The sequence below is a fragment of the Neltuma alba genome, unplaced genomic scaffold (genome assembly GCF_004799145.2).
Source record: "Neltuma alba isolate B1F8T4 unplaced genomic scaffold, ASM479914v2 tig00004295_pilon, whole genome shotgun sequence".
Lineage (NCBI taxonomy): Eukaryota > Viridiplantae > Streptophyta > Magnoliopsida > Fabales > Fabaceae > Neltuma > Neltuma alba.
This window is the reverse complement of record NW_021633644.1, coordinates 58,645-82,507: the sequence shown is the minus strand read 5'-3', so window position 1 is coordinate 82,507 and position 23,863 is coordinate 58,645. Positions and strand designations below refer to the sequence as shown.

At 31.7% G+C, this 23,863-nt stretch overlaps 1 protein-coding gene and 1 long non-coding RNA gene across 2 annotated transcripts; one reads left to right on the top strand and one right to left on the bottom strand.

Annotated features, from left to right (window-relative positions):
- The first annotated feature begins 1,270 nt into the window (after positions 1-1,270).
- Positions 1,271-3,428, top strand: LOC114744238 (uncharacterized). Its single transcript, XR_003740076.1, has 3 exons — positions 1,271-1,464; positions 2,249-2,313; positions 3,328-3,428. It is a non-coding gene; the product is annotated as an uncharacterized LOC114744238 (long non-coding RNA).
- Positions 3,429-18,435: 15,007 nt separating this feature from the next.
- On the bottom strand, positions 18,436-21,126 carry LOC114744240 (probable disease resistance protein At4g27220). Its single transcript, XM_028932427.1, has one exon. The coding sequence runs from the start codon at positions 21,124-21,126 to the stop codon at positions 18,436-18,438; it is 2,691 nt and encodes an 896-aa protein (XP_028788260.1).
- Between the last annotated feature and the right edge of the window lie 2,737 nt (positions 21,127-23,863).

Genomic DNA, 23,863 nt, shown 5'->3' with positions numbered 1-23,863 from the left:
GATTTTCACACTTTCTAACTCTTTGCATGGAAAAATTGGCAATATAAATTCCAATTTATGACATTCTTGAACATTGAGAAACTTCAGTTTTGGAAACTTTGAGTGATAGATCTTTTGATTTCGATCTTGATGATCATCTACTTTCTGCTTTGCTGATCTCTCATCATCACTTATTAGGCATTTCAGGTTTGAGCATCTTCTTATGTACAAATTCTTCAATTGCTTTGGACTTTGAGCTGTGGATGGATGAAAAAGATATGCCATTGAACAATCATATAACTCAATGAACTACAAATTACATAGCTCTATTTTGTACTTCAATAATGTGCCTTCTAGTTTAGTACAACCACTTAAGTATAGCTTCTCTAGTTGCTTGAGAAAGTCATTAGGAAAATCACCATAACATAATTCCCTCACACGCATATTGCAACTTAACTAAGCTGATGAAGATGGTTGCACCAGATTGAATTCCACTTGTATTGATGAGGCATTATATTGCAGGCCAAGATTTCAAAGAAAGCCCAAGTAAGCATTCATGCCATCATCCTCTTTAGGATGAACCATCTAAGAACAAGATTTGTCCATCTTGTTTCATCACATCCTGTTAACTTGAGAATCTCTGCTCTTGTTGCTAGGGATTCAATTGTGCTTTCAGACAAGATCCCTTTTAACTTGGTTGAATTGAAATATTTTTTTGTTCAAGCATCCAATTGAAAAGAACGCGGGTTGGAATAGTTGCATTCTATATGATATAGTTCAAATTCTTGATGAAGATCTATAGTTTTAGAAGGCTTTATTTTAGTGTTAAGAGTTTCATGATTTGAAACGTAATACAATGCTTCAAGTTTTGAGCATCTCCCCATCACTTCAAACGGATTATTCCTTTTGATTGACCAAGTCCAGCAACCTCAATTTCTCTAGTTGGCTAACATCACTTGGCAGTTCAATGATGGAACAATCAGTCAACTCAAGAGTGTGGAGTGTAATATCTTTAAAATTTTCATAATAAATTAATTAATACTTATATTAATTGTTGTAGCTTGAGTACTGAACAGAGCTTGGAGATAGATGGTAACAAAGGTTGCTAAGGAGGCCAGAGGTTCCAGGTTCGAACCCCAGCCCTGTTTAAAGGAGAATTTATTTTGCTCAGTTCTATAGGAAAAATTACTTAAATACCCTTGTAAAAAAAAAAACAGAGAGATTGCTGCGTTATTTTTTTTCCTCTTCTGGTGCTTTAACTTCGGCGAGAGAGAGGAGGAATTGAGAGAATGAGTCATGAACTTCAAACCCTAACCCTCCACTCTCCCTCTTTTGGTTCGTCGCTCCTCCTACCATTCCTTGCTGTCAAAGTTGCTGTCACCGACATGGCATTGTGATTCTTTTGGCTTGCTTCAGTTCTGAACTTTTCCAGCTTTGCTGTGCCATTTTTGTCGCTTGCTCTGTTCGATTTTTGGTGGTTAAAAGGTTTGGAGTTCGTCTTTTCTTACTCTTGTCTGACCATTGATGCGATCTTTATCTTCCTCTCCTTTAGATTCTTAGTGTGCCGCTGTCAGTGATGGAGGTGAGTTGGTTCTCTTGCATTTTGTTCCTCTGTTTTGGATTTAATGTTTATAAGTGTGTTAGGCTGTGAAATTTTCAGTTTGTTGTGGCTGTTATGAAGTTTATCAAGGCTGGAACGGTGGATTAATATGCTTGGTCATCTTATTTAATTATTGCCGCATACAAGGTGTTTGTAGAAATGTTTGGGAAGAGGGTTTGCTTAGAAGTCATGCTTTATCTATTGAGCCAAGATGCTTGTTCGGTGGATGAGTTGAATGATTGCATGATCTTTATTGGGTTGAAAGATTGATGACGATGGTGAATTGTGGGCTGTAAGGGGAGTAGTTGGAGTTTATGATTGCAATGTTGATGGTATTCAAGTAACGGGAGAATTGAAAATCAACGTAAAAATGTGATTTGTCATTTAAGGACCAAGTTAAATTGCTCTCTTGGTGTCGGGTTTAATTATATGAGGATGGTACGTTGAAAATGGCACCCAATACGGTAAATCTTGTGGGATAAATTTAAAAGTGTAATGCCCATCCTAAAAGAGCTATTGGAATATTGGGGGTGAAATAGTGGGTTCTATAGTTGTTAGAATTTTTATTTAAGATGGTTCTTGAAGTTTATCTATCTAGTTATTGTGAAAACTTGTATATAAATTTTGGACTTGAGTAGTAATATTTTTGTTTTTGTTTTTGGACTTTAGGGGATTGAGGAGAGTTCCTATTACGGACGTGATTAAATTTAAGTATTATTGTGGGAACTTATCAGGTGAGTGAATAGCATCCCATTACTATGGTTTAAGGAAAAGAAAAAAAAGAAAATAAAAGAAAAAAAAAAGAGGAAAAAACTTTTACTACTTGTTATTAATCTAGTCAAATTATCATTTTTGTTGCCAGATAGTTTATCCAGGTAATTTAAATTAAATTCCATCATTTTTCAATCTTAATTATTTAATGTCTTAATGTTTTGTTGTTTAGGGAAATACTTTTGCTTCTTATGTTGAATAAGGTGCCAATTGTGATATGTTAATCAGCATTTTGTAATTAATAAATATTTATGCTTAGAACTCAAACATGGAGTTTTAAAAATGTTATTTGAGAATCTTCATGTTGGGATTATTTGTTACAAAAGTGTGTGTGTGTATATATATATATATATATATACTTTTAAAGGATTTCATTATTAGAAAACTTTATGTATATATATATATATTTTTTTTTTTCCTCTGTTAAGTTAGTGATGAAGTGATCTATGCATGCTTGTGAGTTTTTCTTGGAGGACCGAATACAGAACACTGATCGCTAACAGCAGTACTGTTAGTCCTTGGCGCGCCATGGAAATCTCGAGCTTGCTTGATATTCGTGGACATTGTCCCCGCACTTGTTTCGTGGCTTCGGCTGCACTTGTTTCGTGGCTTCGGCTGCGCTTGTTTTGTTACTCACCCTCGTGGACTGTGTGTCCACGCTTGTACTCGTGGCTTTAGGCTGCGCTTGTTACCCTGTTCTGTTAAGGTCCTACGAAAAGACAAGATTTGAAGGAAATAATAATAATAAATAGAATGATGTTTTCTATCATTTTCACGTATCAAGTTATCCTATTATGAAGTTTGATTTGATTTAATTGTTTAATGAGTTCAAGTATATACTTACCTCTTTAAATTTAGGATTTTATTTTAATTCTTGCCATTTATCTGTCAAAGTTAAATTTATTTTATTTAGTTCCTAATATTTTATTAGATATTATAATGGGATGTTATTCACTGGTAGATTATTTTGGCTTCAGATAGCACCGTAGACCCTGTCCCTCCAGCTGAGCAGTGAAGAGCCTCAGTGAAGATCCAGAACTTCTGAATCTATTTTGAATAGTTGTTAACTAATGTAAACCCAAGAGTATACTTATGTATTTAATTTTGTAGTATGTGCTCCACGAAATCTATAGTTAGATCCTAGCCTCATGAGATAATTGGGATGTAATTATATATATACTTGTGTTGGGGAGTAGGGCCCCGAATACTATTTTAAGCATGCAGGCCATTGTAGAACTTTCGGGGAGTCTGATTTACCATGGAGACCTTGCCGAAATTTCTACAAATGGTTTATTATTTTGGTTATATGCCCTGTTTATAGTGGATGTTAATTGTTAGGGACAGAGAAGGCTCGGGAATGTGAGATTTCTCATATTCCTTGTCTACCTTAAAAAAAAAAAAAAATTGGGGTGTGACATGGAGTTTTTTAAGGTTTTGCAAAGTAGATATATCATCTAGCTCCCAATTTGTTAGGGACAGTGTGTGGATATTTCCAAGTGAATGAATTGATTTTGGTAGTGACAAGGCCAATGTTCTCTGAAATTTAAACTTAGAACACAAAAGGTTTTCTCTAAGTCCCTTCATACGTCCAAAGAATGCCTCAGGAACTTTCACAGAACGACTTGCATTATTTACCCATACTAAAAGAACCTCAGGATTGCTGCCCTCAAAAAAATTGGAGAAGTCATCTATCGTCCAAGTTGAATATTTTACATTCTCCTTCAATTCTGTCACAGACAATGAATATTTTACATTCTCCTTTGATTTTTGAGTCTTTTCACCTGCCATCTGTTGAGCTACATCGCAAATCCCATCATGCATCTTTACACATTCTTCTCTAGCAGTCAACAATAAAGCAGAACATACAACTGTGTTTTTATTAAAAGCACCTCATTTCTTGCTTCGTAGTAGCTGTCAACATTTTCACAAAGCCCCAAACCTATAGCAATTATAATTAAAAGTTCTACAGGTATTTCATAAGCCCTTTGAAATATTGAATGTATAAAGGTGAGATCTTGGGCTCCTGTATCTAGATGGTTGATGCTCATTTTCAGAGAATTATTAAACTCTTTCGCTTCACCATTATTCCCATGCCTTAAGGATGAATCTTTTTTTGTTGCTGTAAAAGCATCCTCCCATTCATTTGGATCCCAGTTCCTGAGGTTTTTGCCATTGCTACAACTATAACAGGTAATCTTCCACATTCATTCACAACTTTTGATGCCAACAACTTCAAGTTATTAGGACAATCTTTCCCACTTTCACTAGCATGATATAGGGGAAGATTGGCTGCATCTTCCTGAGGTGAGGTCTCTAGTTTAATGGTCTATTGGCATCCCATGCTTTTACAAATTGTCTCATCACGTGTGATTAGCGAAATACTACATCAGCCCTGGTTGTATATGCCATGTTGAATGCCTATGTTCTCGAGTTTGAGCTCTTCCCAGACATCATCAAGTATTATGAGTATATTTCCAGCATTAGCAATTCTGATCCACATTTGTTCTATGTGTGTTAAATGCTTGGCATCCTCTAACTTTAATTCCAATTTCTCTGCAACTTCATCTCGAATCTTCTTTTCATCAATAGGGTTAGGCATTTCAACAAAGATAACTTTATCAAATGCCTTTGAATTTTCAAGTTCCTTCCCAACTGCTTTTGCCATTGTGGTTTTCCCGGATCCTCCCATTGCTTGCAGTCCAATACTATGTATATTGTCATCTTTTAGCTCCTCCCTAAGTTGTTCAAAAGCTGAGGTTCTCCTGTTAAAATATATAAACTCTTGAATAGAACTCCATGCCTGGACGGTCAGCTGCATGTGCAACTTGTGAGAAGCTCTCAGCTTTCTCTATTATTTTGGGAATCTTTTACACAATGTGCTCTAATTTCTTTGCCAGTGAATACTAGTGTGAAAACCAATCAGTACGGAAACCAAACCATTTCTTTGGTCTTTTAACTTAAAAAAAAAAAATATAAATATAAATTTGAAACAAAAATGTTAACAAAATTATATATATATATATATATATATATATATATATATAAAAAGAAGAATGCACAGACACATATGTTTCTTTTGCGAGCTTTGTAGGTTTAAATTGAAACATCTAATAATATAGACATTTCTTATCTTAATTAAAAAAAAAATTTTAAGTTAGAATAATATCAAAACGATAAATCTCGGTGGTTTCGGCATAAGCCATAATAATGTCATGACAAATAGTTTGATTTCCGCAGCGACTTTAAATTTTACAAAGTAAAATAACTTAACCTTTATTGCATTTTATCTTAATTATATATATATTCTCTCCACTTTGATAACGTATGCTTAAATTCTAAACCATTAACTCCATTAAGAATATTTTTAAAAGATAATTTTTCAATTAAGATTTATATTAAATATTCTTTATCATAATAAATTACCAATCTTGAAAATAATTTAAGATTTTTTTCCTTTTCCTTAATTTTATCTTTTATTTTTGCAAATATCTGAGTGATTTAGTTAAGGTGTACATAAAAAAAATTGATTGAAAATTTAATTAATTCTTAAATAAATATAAATGTTTGTAACTAAAATTTTGTTTAAAAATTTCAAATTATAAATTTAAAAAATTTATAGAATCACCCAAAGTTACATCGTTTATACCATATGATAAAAAAAATGTGTTTAAAATATTTTTTATCCACTTTAGAAGAAGGGAGAATTCCATTTAAATCTAGCTAAAATACTAAAATTTAAAATTAGGTTTACACTTCGAACAAATCTCTAATCAGGTCAAGAGGCCTAGTTAGGAATTTATAAATGTTGTTAAAAATCTAGATTACCCCTCTATAATTATAAGATGAGTTGTTACCTTTATATTTTTCTTCCTCACAAATTTTTTCCTTAAATTTTTTTTGGCCAGATTTCTTGAAATTTGAAAATAGTAATTTTTAGTAAATGACAGGAAATTACAACACAATCTTGGATTCACATTAAAAATTACTCAACACCATCATCAATGTAATAGTGTAGGTAACTAATAGATTCTAATTTTGGATGGGCTTAATTTCTTCTCAGTTTTAATAACTGATCCATCCTCCAAATATTTTATACACACACATACAATTTTCTTTTATTAAACTCGTATATTTTTTTAATAGAACACACATATTTTAAGAATGAAAATTTTTTCAGACAACAAACCTTTTACAGATTTTGGATTGAGGACCATGTTATCATTTATTATTTTCATATTTTAAGAAAAAATGCATAAGGGAGAAAAACATATAAGTATTATCTCATATTTTAATTATAGAGGGCATTTTGATCTTTTAACAACATTAATAAATCTCTAATTAGACCTCTTGGCCTAAATAAAAATTTATTTAAAATGAAGGCCTAATTTTGAATTTCAGTATTTAACTGGATTTAAATGGGGTTTTTTTTAAAAGAAATCTCAATAACTAAATTTTAATAAATGTGATGAAAAATTAAAATCATAAAATTTTATAACATAATAAAAAATAATATTGTGACATTTTAGAAAATCTAAAAATATATGTATTGAATTATATATAAATGTATAAATAATTTGCATATATGTTAGGAAGGGGCGGTATTTTGATAAAAATAAAAAATTTAAAAGTTAAAGTTAACAGTTAACTAATATTTAATTGGATGAGGATAGAATCTCAAATATATAATCGATATTTGTATAATATACAATTTAATTTCAAGAAATGTTTATATTTCAAAATAAAAGGAAGGTTTATGTAATTTACTTTAGTGTATCTTAGCAGTAATTTTCCTTGGTCATCTCAAACAAATTTTTTTAAAAAAAAATTGTATCTCTCATCTTCATCTAGATGTCACCATAAATAGAAAGAGCGGAGGGAGGGGCAATATGGAGGGAGGAGATTTCATGACACGTGAACCATAGATTAGTGACAACATATTTCATGATGTTCCTTCAATAAATCCGTCGCAAAATAAGAATGAATTAGTTATTCTTTAAATTAGTAATGACTAATGAGTATTTTTCATTGCTAATTTTGGTTGTTATATATTCTGGGATGAAATTAGTGATGGAATGTCGACAGATTATTTGCAACAGAGTAATGGCATTATTAATTTTAATCACAGAATTAGCGAAATTCTATTGCTAGTTTATTTTTTTTTTTTAGCGAAAGACATTGATTTGAGAGCTTACAATATTAATATTATGAAATTCTATACATACATCTTGTCCAATTATTTCAGACTCTCTGACGGGTACCCTCGTCCTTCTTGCTTCTTGGCTTCCTGCTTTGGCCCTAATTATAAAAACAACATTGATTTAAATGTTGAGAAAAATTAAGGAAATGACCTAAATTGTAATCACGTAAGTATTTAGAATAAAAATAAGGAAATTTGAGAAAATTTGCTTATTGAAAATTTTATTGGTGAAGAGATTTTAAATTAAAAGATTAGAAACTCATTGAAGTATATATTATGAGACTTTTTTTTCACTGTTTTTTAATGAACAAAAGGATGATAGAAAAAGACTTCGGTTAGAGCTCTTAATAAGAGGTCCCGACCTTAAAAAGCTAATCCTTAATGGGTTATAATCTAAAAAAATGGCTTTTTTTAGAATCGGCCTATCATAAAATTATTTTATTATTAAAGCTCAGTCTTCATGCATGCGGATATAGAGCCCACCCATGGGCCTTCATATCATTTTGTTAAATTTCAACTTTTTTTAAAAAACTATTTTGGAATAAAAAAACAAACAACAAATCTCTTAGAATTAAATAAAGTATCATACTATTGTTCAAACTTTCAAAACTAAGACAAACTAAATCTTAAATGGTGCATGAAAAGAACCTCAAATACTAATAAACTATTGTGAATACTTGAAAAAAGTAAATAAAGTCGACTTTAAAAAGATAAAAATTAAAAACGTCTACGTGATTATTATCTTCATCTTCATTGTTATTATTAGAATCAACAATACTTACTTGTTATTCACAACAAATAAGCTTTTTTTAATAGCAAAAATATCGCGGTTTTCGTTTCATCACCATCATTAAAGTAAAAACATGCCACCAGTTACATACCTAAGTTTTTTTTCCCCAGTTAAGAGGATTGCCTAGCATCACTCACACACACAAAAATAGTGATTAATGAATAATAATGATAGGTTATTTTAATAATTTATCATATTTTCGTATTTAAAAGATAGGTGGGCTTAAGTGGGATAACCCTCACACCTAACAAGCTAGTCTTTTTATTTTTGAGTCTTAAAGAGTTAACCTGTTTAAACTTAGTTTTCTTTTAAACTCCTTAGAACACAAGCCTAACTCTTAATTTAAATGGGTTTAGGGTTTATTTAAATCTAAAGATATAGGTCCCTCAATCATCAATAAATATGTAATTTGGTCCCTCATAACCAAATTACATGTTGTAAAAAGATAGTTAAAATTATTTAAAAGTAATAAAATAAAAATTAAAAAAAATCCAGGCATGCTGCCACTTATCCTCTGATATAATTATAAACTCCAACGTTCAAAATGCAGAGTACAAATACTTACCTCTTATCCTCTGATTTCACCGCATCTCCGCTTGCGCCATGCTTTAATTTTGATGGAGATAAAGAAAAACAGCAACGACAGCAGTTTTTCCCCCCAAACCAGGCCAGAAGAAGAGAGCCAGAAACTGTACTGGGGAGAAAAATCGAAACAGGAATGTAATTTAAGTAGAACAAACAATTTTTTTTCCTTTCATTTTTTAAAGAAACAAAGAAAAAAGAACTGAAATGAAGAGCACACAATTTTTTATTTTTTTCTTTTTTGATTCTAGAAAAAAGACGAGGAAGAAAGGACCTAAAAAGAAGAACTTAAAAGAAGAGCAGACAATTTCTTTTAACACTAAATGAAGAAAAAGAAAAAAGGCAACGTACGATTGATGGATGGAAAAACGGCAGAAGAACAACAGAAACAACAGTAACTGGAGAGAAAAATCAATACAGGAATATAATTCAGGTTGAACACAGAATTTTTTTTCTTGTTTTTCTTACACACAAATTGGACAATTGGTGAAAGGAATCGAAACCGCAGAACAGTTGTGATTTGGTGAACAGAGAGAGGCTATCTGTTCAAAATACTTATCATTTGTGTAGAAGTGGGTGGATGTGAGCACTATTCAAGACTGACTTTGCTTTTTTCAGCACTTTCTTATGGGGCTTTGCAAGAGAAGGCCATGAAAAGAAAACGAAAGCATGAACAAGATGGAACAAGATGTTAGAGCTCTGCGCTCATGTGAAGCCGTAGATACCATGTTCTTCAAGATCTACGCCAATATGAAAGTATCACTTATCTACATCTCACATATACAATTGTGTAAGTATATGAGGAGGCCTTGAACCTCCCCTTTTACTGATTATGGGAGTTTGCCAAATAAATACTGATTCAATCTAACAAGACAAGGCCAAATATGTTGACAAGCACTTTTTTTAAGCGTTCGTTTGATAGGAAGAATCCGTTGGAATGGACAAGAATAAAAAGAAAGGAAATGGAAAATTTCTAGTTAAAGGTCTGTTTGATAAGTGCTAAAATGAAAAATAAATTCATGAGAAATTTTATGATTGATTTGATAAAAATGGATTGAAAAATTGTGCAATTTTAGCATTTCACCCTGAATAAAAGAATATAATATTATTAAATAAAAAAAGCTTTTTAACCTTATAGAGTAATGATATTATTGAAAATATTTAATAATTCAAAATAATAAATGAATAAAAATATTTTTTGACCGGTATTGATAATAAAAAAATTTCCAGATACCAATAATTCCTACGCAACTTTTAAGACAAAATTGAATATTAATCCAAGTAATTATGTATTTAAACTTATTTTCAAGATGAATTAGGTATCTCAAAATTAAAGGTGGCACAATGTTACCATTCCACAAAACGTTTGTCAATTTGACAATTCATTGGATAGAAATTGTTTGGAGAGCATTGGGTGCTCATCAGTTTTGATGAGCACCAAGTGCTCATCAGATCTGGACCGTCCAGATTTAATTTTATTTTAATTTTAATTTTTTTAAAATAATTATTTTAATAGGTATAGGATAAAAAATAAAGATAATCTCCTACCTATCATTCTTTAAAAATATTTTTTTTTTCTATTTTAAAATAATTATTTTAAAATATTAAATCTGGGCTGTCCAGATCTAATCTGGACGGCCCAAATGGCTCATCAGGTGATGAGCACCAGGTGCTCATCACCTGATGAGCACTGTATACGGACCCGAAATTGTTAGGCACTGCTGAGTTCTTTGTTCTTTCTTTGGGGTTCTTTTCCGCATGCGACAAACCATTGACAATAAAGTAGAGGAACTGATCAATCACCACTCAAAAATTTGACTTCATTTTATCATTCTGAAACCTTCCTGAAGTTCTTCTAGCAAGAAAATTTCTTCAATTAAAGAATATATTCAGTTCACGTTTTATGGAGCCACTTCCTTTGTTAAAGAGTAGCATACTTAATTATTCCAATGAGTGTTACGGTATTCCTCTAAAAACATGTTGTTTATAACGTTTTTTTAAATCTTTCCCTATGAACTCTGTTATTTCTCAGATTTCCAGTTGTAATTCTGCTCTAAATTGGAGAGGACTCTATATATGTTTTCATACACGAATTGCTGTATATCAGCTTTTGAATATTACTCCTTCATTAACTATTCTCATAAGTTATCTTATTTGATAAAAGCATAGAGATTCGTAAGATCAAACTTCCATACTGCATTCGCCTGAAAATAGAGGATTTCAATTTAATAAAAACAAAAAAATCAAGTTAACTTCCTCTTTTTGTTTTTTGGGCCAAAAATTCAACTTCATTGGAGAATCGTACAACATTTTTAGCCAACCTCATTTTTAATATTCAATTGCTTTATTTGTTTTACTTCTTCTCTCTATTAAGATTCTTGATCAAAACATAACAACACAATCATACTTTAAATAATTGGGATTTTTCACAAACAAAAAGTTAAATCATTTTAATTATGCTACATTAAAAAAGAAGCAATCCAAATTTAACAAGGGATCCTAAAATATTTGATAGCATACCATGAGGCGTTTAATATGAAGGCCATGAAGCTCAAAAACACTCATTCAGTTAGAGGCCCAACAATCCCTCTAGAGCGTGCCTATCAATATTGCAGTAATATACTGCTTTTCTCAAACTAAGTACAGTCCCATCAAAGGTAACTCTTCAGAAATCTTTAAGCATGCTTATAATTTCAAGCAAGTGATAACAGTTTACTAACTTGCAATTTTTCAATAATATACAATCAAGTAGCATAAAAGGATGGGATGGTTTTGCATGGACTCAGAAGCACATATGGGTGACAACCCAACTAATAAACATACAACATTGTCGATTTTTTTAATACTGTTTTTAGGAAATATAAATATCAGTCTCCAACAGTCAAAGCTTCTGTTGAAGATGAACTCCTAGCAACAGTGTGGTTTTCTTCAAATTGGATAGACAGGAAGACCACTTGACATCCATATTTTGTAGCTGTTGCTTTGCTTTTATATTTTCTTCCACCATGTGAGACTTTTCTTTCTTCACTTCCTCAAACTCCTTTATGAATTCCATTGTGTCAGAAACACTCTTTTTCTTCTGTTCTTTCAGAGATAACAGTTCCATCTCACACTCTTGAATTTCTTTTTCCTTGCTATACAGTTTAGCCTGAAACTTTGAGATTGTCTTCTTCAACTCTGCTTCCTTTAGCCGAGCCTCAGCCAAATAACTCTCTTTATTGTGAATTTCAGACAGAAGAGCAATTGCTGCTTCCTTTCTCTTTGAACGTTCTTCAATGGCAAGCTTCTCTTTTTCTTCAAGCTTGTTGAATGTGTCAATAGTGGCATAGGCTTTCTTGGAGGAAGATAGAACAGTTTGGATTTCTTGTTGCAGAGAATGAATTGTAGCTTGAAGGCCATGAAAGGGAGCTCCATCTTCAAAACAATGAAGGGACAAGATGTTAAGAGCATTCTCAAGCCGAAGTTTGCCTTCTTCAGAGAAAGCTATTTCACTTAGACTCATCTTCAATGAGGTTCCCAAGTCAGTGAGAGCTTTACTCAGCTCGTTATCATCTTCAAATGCTGCAATTTTGGATCCATAAGGCATGTCAAATTCCATTTCAGCACCTTCAGCACCCTCTATTATTTGGAATAATCTCATCAGATCATCTTCTGCAAATTGACGACGGTTTCCCTGGTCAAACTTAATTTGATTCTTAATGGAGGTCCCTGTTTGATCCATGATTTTATCCTGTTGAAGTAAATCAAATGAAGCAACCATTATTGTAACCTATAGAATAGAATATAATAAAATAAAATGGCCCACAACACATTTATGTCTAAACAATAGAAGCACAGTTAATAATTGCTGACCTTCTTAATTAAGTGCATACTGAAAATAATAGTTCATACAAGTTACTTTATTTATGTATTAAATTGTAATGGTGTTGTTTTATTTATGTATTAATTAAACTGTAATGAAGTTAATGTATAGTGTCTCTAAAATACAGGACCATTTGCTTCATTAAAAAGGGAACTACCAGTTGATTATCAAATTGTTCTATTCTAGCATTAGTATATACCAGCTTTAAAGAATAAATTCCATCCCGAAATTGATGCAGTAACATGAAGGCTTACTTGTGCAGATTGATCAGTAATAGTAGAGCTGCCTGATTCCATTTCCACGTGAGGAGCTGAAGTTTTTTCTTGAGGCTTTTTTTGGAGAATATATTGAAGAGATCAAAGAGATTAGAGATTATAGAAAGGTTAATCTGAATGAAAATAAATAATGTATCAATGATGCAAATATATTGGAAACCAAGTATTTACCGGTGGAGGGTTCATTCCAGTAATAGAATTTTCTGGAATCATCATTGCCATTCTATTTGATGTTTCTTTGGAAGGGCATTCATTAGTAGGTTCTTCAACTCTTTGAGGAGCTTCATTGGAGCTTCTACTTTCTCCAAGTGCTTGTTGATCACACATTGGTTCCTTTTCACATAACTCCTAAGTAAAGGAATAATCAAGCAACAAGTGATATTTTTAAAGCAAAAAGCTAATGAAACAAACCTACCTTTATAAAAACTGCTGTGCCTAGATTTGAGATTGTTAGCTCAGAATGAGTTGATGAACTTACATTGTAAACCAAATTATCCTGAATGAACATGAAAATGTAAAAACTATCACAAGGTTATGTCGTTTAGGAGCTAACTCAACCCACATCAGGAAGGACTATATTCTTACTATTTATTTTATAAAGGAATAGCATATGCTATTTGTGATGTATTACTTAATTTTGAATTCATGATTTAATATGCTTTTCTAGCTTCCTCTTATTTTGGTACCTTCTTGAATACTTCGTTTGTTTCTTAGATTTGTTTTAATTAGATTACCCATAGCGTCAACTTTGATAAATGTACAAGTACAAAAGCATTTGTTGAGGAAAGACTCTTACCCTATCAGACTTTGATGGTGGAATTGCTGCTGTATCTGAAGTAGGAATTTGTTCTTCAACAATTTCATCCGTTGATACCTTAGTATTCTGTATAGTTCATAAAATATGAATAAGTTGCTAAAGAAGTTCAATTAATCGAGAAGAAAGTCTTTTATTAATTGAGGAAAAAGCTCAATAAAAATACTACAAATTATTACTATTATAAGACATTTCCATTTCTACATTGCTGCATATATAACTGGGAAAAAAGACTGAGTGTGTGTGTATATATGAAACGGTGAAAGTATTAATTGAGAATAACCCTACCACAACTGAGTTAGATGATAGAGTTGTAGAGAGCTTTTCTTCAACAATTTCATTTCCTGATACGTTGGCACTCTACATAGCCCATAAATTATGAATATGTCAGTTTCTAAAATGGTTAATATAATTAAGAAGCATACAATATATATACATTAATAAAAAGAGAAATTGTTGTTGGTCTGGGTCACTATTGTCATAGAAAAGCATAATGTACATACCTCTATAAAATTTGACGAATTTGCGGTGCCTTTTTTAGCAATCTCCTTTGATAACTCATTACTCTAAACATTTAAAAAAAAATGGTATAATAAAAAGAAGGTAAACTGAGCTTTGATGTTATTAATAACTGTAATATATTAAATCTAAACACACAACATAAAAAAAATATCTTGATTTATTTGGAATAAATGGATAAGACAATGAGGTAAGAGAGAATTCATTAGTTAGTTTCTTAAGTATGCTTAGTCATAGGGAAGTATAAACACGTACATTTTCAAAATTTGGAGAACCACTGCTCTGTTGGGGCATTGCTGAGTCATTTCCAACATATTGTGGTTCCTCTTCTTCAATCTGAACAATAATAGAATATATATATATATATATATATTAACATAAAAATAGTAATCTTCGCCCACAAAATAAGAAAAGTGGGGGAAGTATTGAATTTCTACCAAAATTAATAGAAGTCTGGCACTAACCTCGCAAGCCCATTCCTGAATAATACCGTATGTGTAGTTGAAGGTCTTTTCTTGTGGAAAAGAATAATCGAGATAATCAAATACTGCACAAGCAAAACCACAATTTCGTTATCATTACTATGAGAAGAAATCATATGTAGCAGTTAATGATTTCGATTAACTACGTATATGTGAATACTTACTCTCAGAGGAGCTGACATTAGGTGAAGGGATATTGTTACAATCTTGCACAATACGGATTTTCACAGTTTGGAAATCAATTCCATGATAGATAGTGTGAAGACTTGGTAGTTTTACCAGTCTTATTGCAAGTAAATTTGGAAGCACATCCTTGATGACCAACTCTTGCGGCGCGCCCTGCTTCCATTCAAATACTTGAGCAAGCTCAGGAGCATCTTCTATCTCCAACGTCAAGAGACATGGAAGTTTAGCACATGTAGAGACAGAGAATAAGCATTTCAACTTCTTGCAGTGCTTTACTCGAATATGGCATAGCTTTGGGAAACATGGTTGATGCAGATCCAAAGGATTTTGTTGATTCTCTTCATCATCCTCAATTATGCTCACCAACTCTTCACAGTCTGATATGAATAGCCTTCTCAGTTCTGGTATGCTTCTCGTGGTACAAGCAGACAGTATGAACTTCAACTGTTTGCATTTTTCAAATTCTAGAACAGAAAGGTTTTGAAAGCTCAAAGAGATTTTAGGTCCTACATATATATCCCTTAAATCAGCCAACTCTTGCAAGTTCGAAAGTGCCTTACCTTTCTCCTTGAAAGATAATGCCTGTAAGCATACAATTGAGATATGTTAGTCTTAAAGAGTCTCTTTAGGTGATTGATTATAAACTAGCAAACGGCAGAGAGGTTTACCTTTCTGCTTGAGAGATCTTCTTGTCTTTTGTGTCCACCAACCAAGAAATCTATAAAAGTTTGAGGAAGCTGTAGACATCCTTCAATACTAATATATTCTAGATTTAATACCTCCACGTAATAATTTTCTGTGGAAATACTAACCATATTTGGTAAATCTACAAGGTATATTGTTTTCAAGGCTGGGAGATTAAGTTTACTCTGAACATTATGATTCTGATCAGCATGACATTCTCGAAATACATATTTCATCTTTTCTGCCTTCCCGATGCTCACATATCCCAACTCCTTAAAGTCTTTTGAATAAAAAGCTGGGAATAAAAATTCCAAATTGTTACAGCTCCAAATATAGACTTGTTGTAAGTTAGGAAAGATAGAGTGCACATTCATATGACCTTGACCATTAGGCCCCTCGTCTGTTATAATATGTTCCAGTGCATCACACTCCTTGACATACAATGTTTCCAAGAACTTCAGTGATGAGGCAATGGATATGGTAAAGAGTGATGTTAACTTGGAAAATCCAGTTATCTCAATCCCTCTCAAATTGGATTGAGATAATGGTAGTGGAAAATATCCAGAAGCTGTACTTGGCACGTGCTTCGATTTGGATGCCTTGGTTAAATACAAACATGTTGATTCATTTTTTCCTTTTTCCTGGTAAATACATATGAATTCTTCTTCAATAAACTAATAAAGAACATTTTAGTATGTTGTTATATTTAAAAAAAATAGAAAATACTTTTTCTGGTTCTTTACAGAACTTGTGAAACCAAGAAGAATTCAGGAGAAATTTTATTCAGCTTTTCTAACAACTTATAATATATAAATATTTTGAATTTCTCCCCTAATTTTTCTCATATTGTAAACAAAAGAAATGCTCGCTTTTGATATAAATTGAGCTCAAACTGAAATTTCTATCTTTCTCTTTTCTATTATTTTCTATTTAAACAAGGAAAAATTGCAAATAATGGCCATAGAAAATATAAAATTGCAATTTGGATTCTTCAAATCCTAAAATTGTTGTCAAGAACTGGCTCTTAAATATAAATTAGCAAATATTGTATAAAAAACCAAATTGCCCTCCTATTACTTGGAATACTTAAATTGTTACTTGAAATACTTAACTTGTAATTTCTAAAATTGTACTTATTTTTTCGTAGTACAAATTTATTATTTGAAATACTTCACTTGTAATTTTAAATGCTATGCTTGTTATTCCCAATAGTTCACTTGTTATTTTCAATAGGAAGGCAACTTGGTCTTATACTCAATATTTCATAATTCAAATTTAAGATGAGGTCCCTAGCAATAACTTTTTGAATTCAAAAATCCAAATTGCAATTTTATATTTTTCAAAATCTTTATTTGTGATTTTTTCTTTAAACAATTACCTAGAAGCCAAAATTATATATTTTAATCTATACGACATCAACTTTTATAATAAAAATTATAAAGAATGTAAATTTCAACATTCTAAATACTTCTGTAAATGAAAAAGTAAAATAACGAGGAAAAATTGAACAATATAAATGTTTTAAAGTGGAAGTCAGAGGTGAAAAAGTAACCTACTACTAACATAAGGCATATTTTTGAACAAGCTGTCAAAATCAATAATATATGTGTCTATACACACACAAAAAGCTACCACAAGTAGAAATCTTCACACAAAAGAATAAATTTTCTCTACTTAAATATTCACAAACTAAAAAAAAGATAGTAGGAAAGAGGTTTACCTTTTCCTTTGAGAGGTGATCTCTTTTTTGCACATCAATGGATAAATCTATAACATTATTTATGGGAAGTTGTGGGCAGTTTTTCAGACTTATATCTTGTAGAGATAATGCCTTCACAGAATACTTTTTGGTGCAAATACTCACCATATTTGGCACATCATGAAGGCTTAGTCTTTTGAGATCTAGGAGATTAAGTTCAATATGAACATTATGCCTCTGATTGGAATGACATTTTCCAAACACATATTTCAACTTTTCAGCATTGAAGACTTCAACTTGCTTTAAGTTGGAAAAGATACAACAATCATTCATATGACTGTAAGCATGCCCCTCATCTGTGACTATGTGCTCCAGTTCACCACATTTACTGATTGTTAATTCTTCTAACAATTTCAATGATGAGGCAATCGATAGGGTAAGAAGTGACTTCAACTCAGAAAATCCCTCTACACTCATCTTTCTTAAATTCTTGTATGGACATAATGAAGGTGTAAAAAGTCCACTAGCTTTACCGAGATGTTTCTCCTTTAATGCCTATGATACATTAAAATATTTGTCAATATGTTATTACATTACAAAATCACAATCATAGTAACCAAAAAAAGTGAGACAAAGTACCTGAGTAAGGTTCAATTGATTGGCCCTGGAAAAAGATAGTTCATTGATGCTAAAGGCACTTGCTTTTGAAGATAAACGACACAGAGGGCCCCATGATTTCTGCACTTGAGAAGACTGTGGGAAATAATATTCTGGATATATGTTGATGAATTTGGGTACGTTTGCAATTTCTATTTCTTGTAGTGAGGGGAGTATGGTTTCCTTTTCCATTTGACGCATACCTCCCTCCTCTAAACATTGCCGAAATATGAATTCTAGCTTATTACAACCACGGATTTTCACACTTTCTAGCTCTTTGCAAGGAAAAATTGGCAATATAAACTCCAATTCATGACATTCTTCAATGTTCAGAGACCTCAATTTCGGGAACATTGAGTGATGGGTCTTTTGATTACAATCATGATGATCGTCCACTTTTTGCTCTGCAGATCTTTATCATCACTTATTAGGCATTTCATCTTTGAGCATCCACTTATGTCCAAATTTTCCAGTTGCTTTAGACTTTGAGCTGTGGATAGACAGAAAAGATATGTCATCGAACAACCATTTAACTCTATAGACTTCAAACTACTTAGCTCTAGCTTGCCCTTCAATAGTGTGCCGTCTATTTCAGCACAACCACTTATGTATAGCTTCTCTAGTTGCTTGAGAAAGTCATTAGGAAAATCACCATGACATAATTCCCTCACACACATGTTAGAAAGTCGTAGCTCAACTAAGTTTGAGAAGATGGTTGCATGAGATTGAATTCCACTTGTATTGATGAGGCATTGTATTGCAGGCCAAGATTTCAAAGAAAGCCTAATTAAGCCATTCATGCCTTCATCTTCTTGAGGATCAACTATGTCAGGAATAAGGTTTGTCCATCTTGTATCATTACATTCTGTTAACTCAAGAATCTCTGCTCTTGCTGCCAGGGATTTGATTGTGCTTTCAGACAAGATCCCTTTTAACTTGGTTGAATTGAAATATCTTTTTGTTGAAGCATCCAATTGAAAAGAACGCTGGTAAGAGTAGTTGCCTTCTACATGATATATTCTAAATTCTTGATCAAGATCTATAATTTTAGAAGGCTTTGGATTAATTTTAAGAGTGTCATGATTTGAAATATAATACAATACTTCAAGTTTCGAGCATCTCCCAATCACTTCAAACGGGTTATTCTTTTCGATTGAACAATCTACCAAGCCTAGCAACCTCAGTTTCTCCTGTTGGCTAACTTCATTTGGCAATTCACTAATTGAACAATTTGTCAATTCAAGAGTTTGGAGTTTTTTGAGGTTTTGCAAAATAGATATATCACCCAACTCCCAATTTGTTAGGGACAGTGTTTGGATATTTTCAAGTGAATGAATTGATTTTGGTAGTGACAAGGCCAATGTTCTCCGAAACTTAACCTTAGAACACAAAAGCAAAACTCTAAGTCCCTTCATACCTCCAAAGAATGCCTCAGGAACTCCCAAAGGATGACTTGCATTATTTACCCATACTAAAAGAACCTCAAGATTAATGCCCTCAAAAGAGTTGGAAAAGTCATCTATCATCCAGGATGAATATTTTACATTCTCCTTCAATTTACTTTTAGAATCCGTGATTACTTGAATCTTTTCATCTCCTATTTGATGGGCTATATCACGAATCACATCATGCATCTTTACAAATCCTTCTCTAGTAGTGAGCAATAAAGCAGAACGTACGAGTGTGGTTTTGATTGAAAGCACTTCACTTCTTGCTCTATAGTAGCTGCCAACATTTTCACTAAGCCTTGAACCTATAGCAATTCTGCTTAAAACCTCTACTGGTATTTCATAAGCTCTTGGGAATATAGAACATAGCAGGATGAGATCTTGCGCTCCTCTATCTAGACACTTGAAGCTTATTTTCAGAGAATTGTAAAACTTTTTCACTTCTTCATCAATGTTCCCATGCCTTAAGGATGAATCTTTTTCTATTACTGCAAAAGCATCCTCCCATTCATTTGGATCCCAATTTCTAAAGGTTCGTGCAACTGCTACAATTACAACTGGTAAGTTTCCACACTCAATCACAACTTTTGATGCTAGCAACTTCAATTTATTAGGACAATCCTTCCCATTTTCAGTGGCATGATGTAGGAAAAGATTCACTGCGTCTTCCTCATGTAAGAGCCCTAGTTTAATAGTCTTTTGGCAGCTCATTCTTCTACAAATTGTCTCATAACGTGTGGTTAGCAAGACACAACACCGGCCCTGGCTATGGATGCCATGGTGAATCCCTATGTTCTCAAGTTTGAGCTCTTCCCAGACATCATCAAGTATTATGAGTACACTTCCAGCATTAGTGATTCTGATCCATATTTGTTCTGCGTGTGTTAAATCCTTGCCATCCTCCAACTTCAACTCCAATTTTTTTGCAATTTCATCTTGAATCTTCTTTTCGTCAACAGGATTAGGCACTTCAATGAAGACAACTTTATCAAATGCCTTTGAATTTTCAAGTTCCTTACCAATTGCTTTTGTCATTGTGGTTTTCCCTGATCCTCCCATTGCTTGCAATCCAATCCTATGTATATTGTCATTTTTCAGCTCCTCCCTAAGTTGTTCATAAACTAAGTTTCTACTCTTAAAATGCATAAACTCTTGTGAATAGAACTCCATGCCTGGAGGTCCAGCTGCACGTGCAACTTGTGAGAAGTTCTCAGCTTTCTCCATTATTGTTGGAATCTCTTGCATGATGCGCTCTAATTTCTTCGCCAGTGAATATTGCGAAAACCAATCATTACAGAAACCAAACCATTTCTTTGGTCTTGTTTCTTGCTGAATGAAGTTGTTGGCTTTTCGAACCCAATGCTTAACTAAAGGGTCAATTTGGGTTTCATTCCTTCTTTTGGCTTCTTTTATCTTCATGTCCACACTCTCCACTGCAGCTGACAATTCTCCTTTTTTCTCTTCAAATTCAGCTGCATAACTCTTGTAACAACACAAATATGGAAGTTCCTTTGTTACTTTGTCTACCAATATATCAGTGCATTTTGTTGCAGCAGCACTACTGGCAGCAATCTCCGCCATCTATCATACATAATGAGATTACAATTACAAAAACAACAAGGTCATATCGTGATACCTCAGGCACAACTATACTATGATCCAATATTTAGCATAAAAAACAAATTATAGTAATCAAAATCTCAGTACTTGTATAGTGCACAAAATTTCGTAACCTCTATGTTTTAGATGAAACAATCCAATATAAATATGACAGGGAAGTTAGTTTGACAATCCATTGCACTCACAAAATGTTATGAGCCTCAAGCCTTAAAGAAAAGTTCGATTTATAAATCTAAAGAGCTCTCTCTTCTAACAAGTTATTGTAGTCTTTTAGAATGTGCTCCATAACATTGCTAGGTTGATACGAAAATCTGAAGTCACTATAAATTAGAAAGAAAAAAGTGGTGAGAATTAAAAATATGTGAATATATGTATTTGTTTCTTTTGTCAGTTTATGTAGTAGGTTTAAATGGAAATATCTAATAACATGAACATTTTTTACCTTAATAAATAAATTTATTATGTTAGCATAATATCAGAACTTATTTCTAGAGACCACAAATCAAAAATTGGAAAACTCAATAACCATAAATCTTATTGGTTTCTCCAAAAGCCACACCCACACCAATAGAATGCCGTTGCAAATAATTTGATTTCCGCATATGACTCTAAATTTTACAGTAAAATACTTCAACCTTTAATCTATTACATTTTGTCTTGCTCACATGATTTTCCATCATCTATTGTGATAACATACACTTAAATTTCAAAAGATACTTTTTAATTAAATTTATATTAAAGTACTTTTGTTTACTAGTTTACATCCTGATACTAAATTTTTAATTTTGGCTAAAATATTTTTAAAGAATTTAAAAGTTTTCCCTTTTCCTTGATTTTTTATTTACTTTTGTAAATAGTTATATTTATAATGTTTTTATCATGTTAGAAAAGAAGTTTAAATAATTTAGTCAACGATTAATATCATCTTTAGTTGTAAAAATTTGATCTTGTTTTAGTTTTAATTGGTCCTTAAAATTTGAAACAAGTGCTTTTGATTTTTAAAATTTAACTTTATTTTGATCTGTTTACAGATTTTTTGTTTACGGAACAGTTTTTTTTTTTTGGTTCATGAAAGTATGAAATTTTAGAAACTAAAATTAAAATAAGATCAAATTTTAAAAACTAGAGATGATATTTACCCTTTACTTAATGTATACATGAAAAAACTTGATTGAAAATTTGATTAATTTTTGAAAAAAAATATATAACTGACTGAGTATGTTTATAAGTGTTTGTAACTAAAGCTTTGTTAAAAATTTTATATTTTAAATTTAAATTGTTTATATAATCTCCCAATCTTGCATCATTTATAATTATAATATATGATGAAAAAATATGTGTTTGAAATATTTGTTAGCCATTAATTTGAATACATGTGATGAAAGATTAAAATTACAAAAGTTTATAATATAATCAAAATTAACTTTACAACATATTAGAAAGCTTGAAAATATATGTATTAAAGTTATTTTTTGTTGTATAAAAAATATTTATTTGAAAAATATAATATAAATATTTAAATAATTTTTATGTTAAGCAGGAGTATTTTTCTCAAAACAAAATTTTAAGAGTCAAACTTTAAGAGAACTAACATTTAGATGAACGAAAATGGCATATCAATTATATAAGAAAGATTTCTATAACATATGATTTAATTTCAAAGAATGTTCATGCACAATTTTAAAATAAATGAAAGGTTTTTATAATTTAAGTAAAATAATTGAATCTCCCGTACTCTCATGGTCACAATGACGTGAAGGATGAGAGGGAAGGGCGGGATGAACCATAGTTTAGTCACAAAATTAATGATAGAATATTTTGATGACAAGCATTTTAGTAATGACATTGAGAAATAGAAATTGATAATTTTGAGCATTTCCATTACCAAATACTTTATAATAGAATTAGTGATGGATTATTGATAGATTGTTTGACAGAATAATTATGTTGTTAATTCTAATCATGAAATTAGTAACAGAATAAAATTGGGTCGCTAAATTATATTGTTAATTTATTGTTTTTTTCGTGATATTAAAGACGTTGATTTGGAAGCTCGTAATATTAATATTATGAAATTCTATGCTTACTTCTTGACTCTTGTCCGGGTATTTCAAACTCTATGATAGGAAGGACCTTCTGCTTGCTTCTTGGTTTGACCCTAATAAAAAAGCAACATTATCCAAATGTCAGAGAAAAATTAAGGGAATGATAACCTAAATTGTAAAGACATAAAAATTTAGATAAGAATAAGAAAAATTTGAGAAAAATTTCCTTATTGAAAATCTTATTAGTGAGGAGGACCTGAATCAAAATATCAGATTACTGTTATGTGTGTTGCAAAGTCTTGATATTTTCTGTGTACAAAAATCTATCAAGTCCTTATCACTAGTAAAATTTTAATAGGAGACTTTTCTCTTACTCTTTATAAAAGCAATCATGCTTTTAATAGCAAGAAATGTTTCTAACCAATGGTGACTGAAGAAAATTGGTGCAGAAGAGAGCTAATTAAAGATGTAAAAATATTAATCGAAAAGGAAAGAAAATACATTTAGGAGGTTCTTTCCATTTTTAATTATCTAACGAAAAAATAAAACAATTTTGTCCCCAAAAAAATACTATTGAAAACTTATCAGTGCTTTTTATTATTGTAATAAATGTAAAACAACTTCTACTTTTATTAACTTATTGTTTCTGTGCC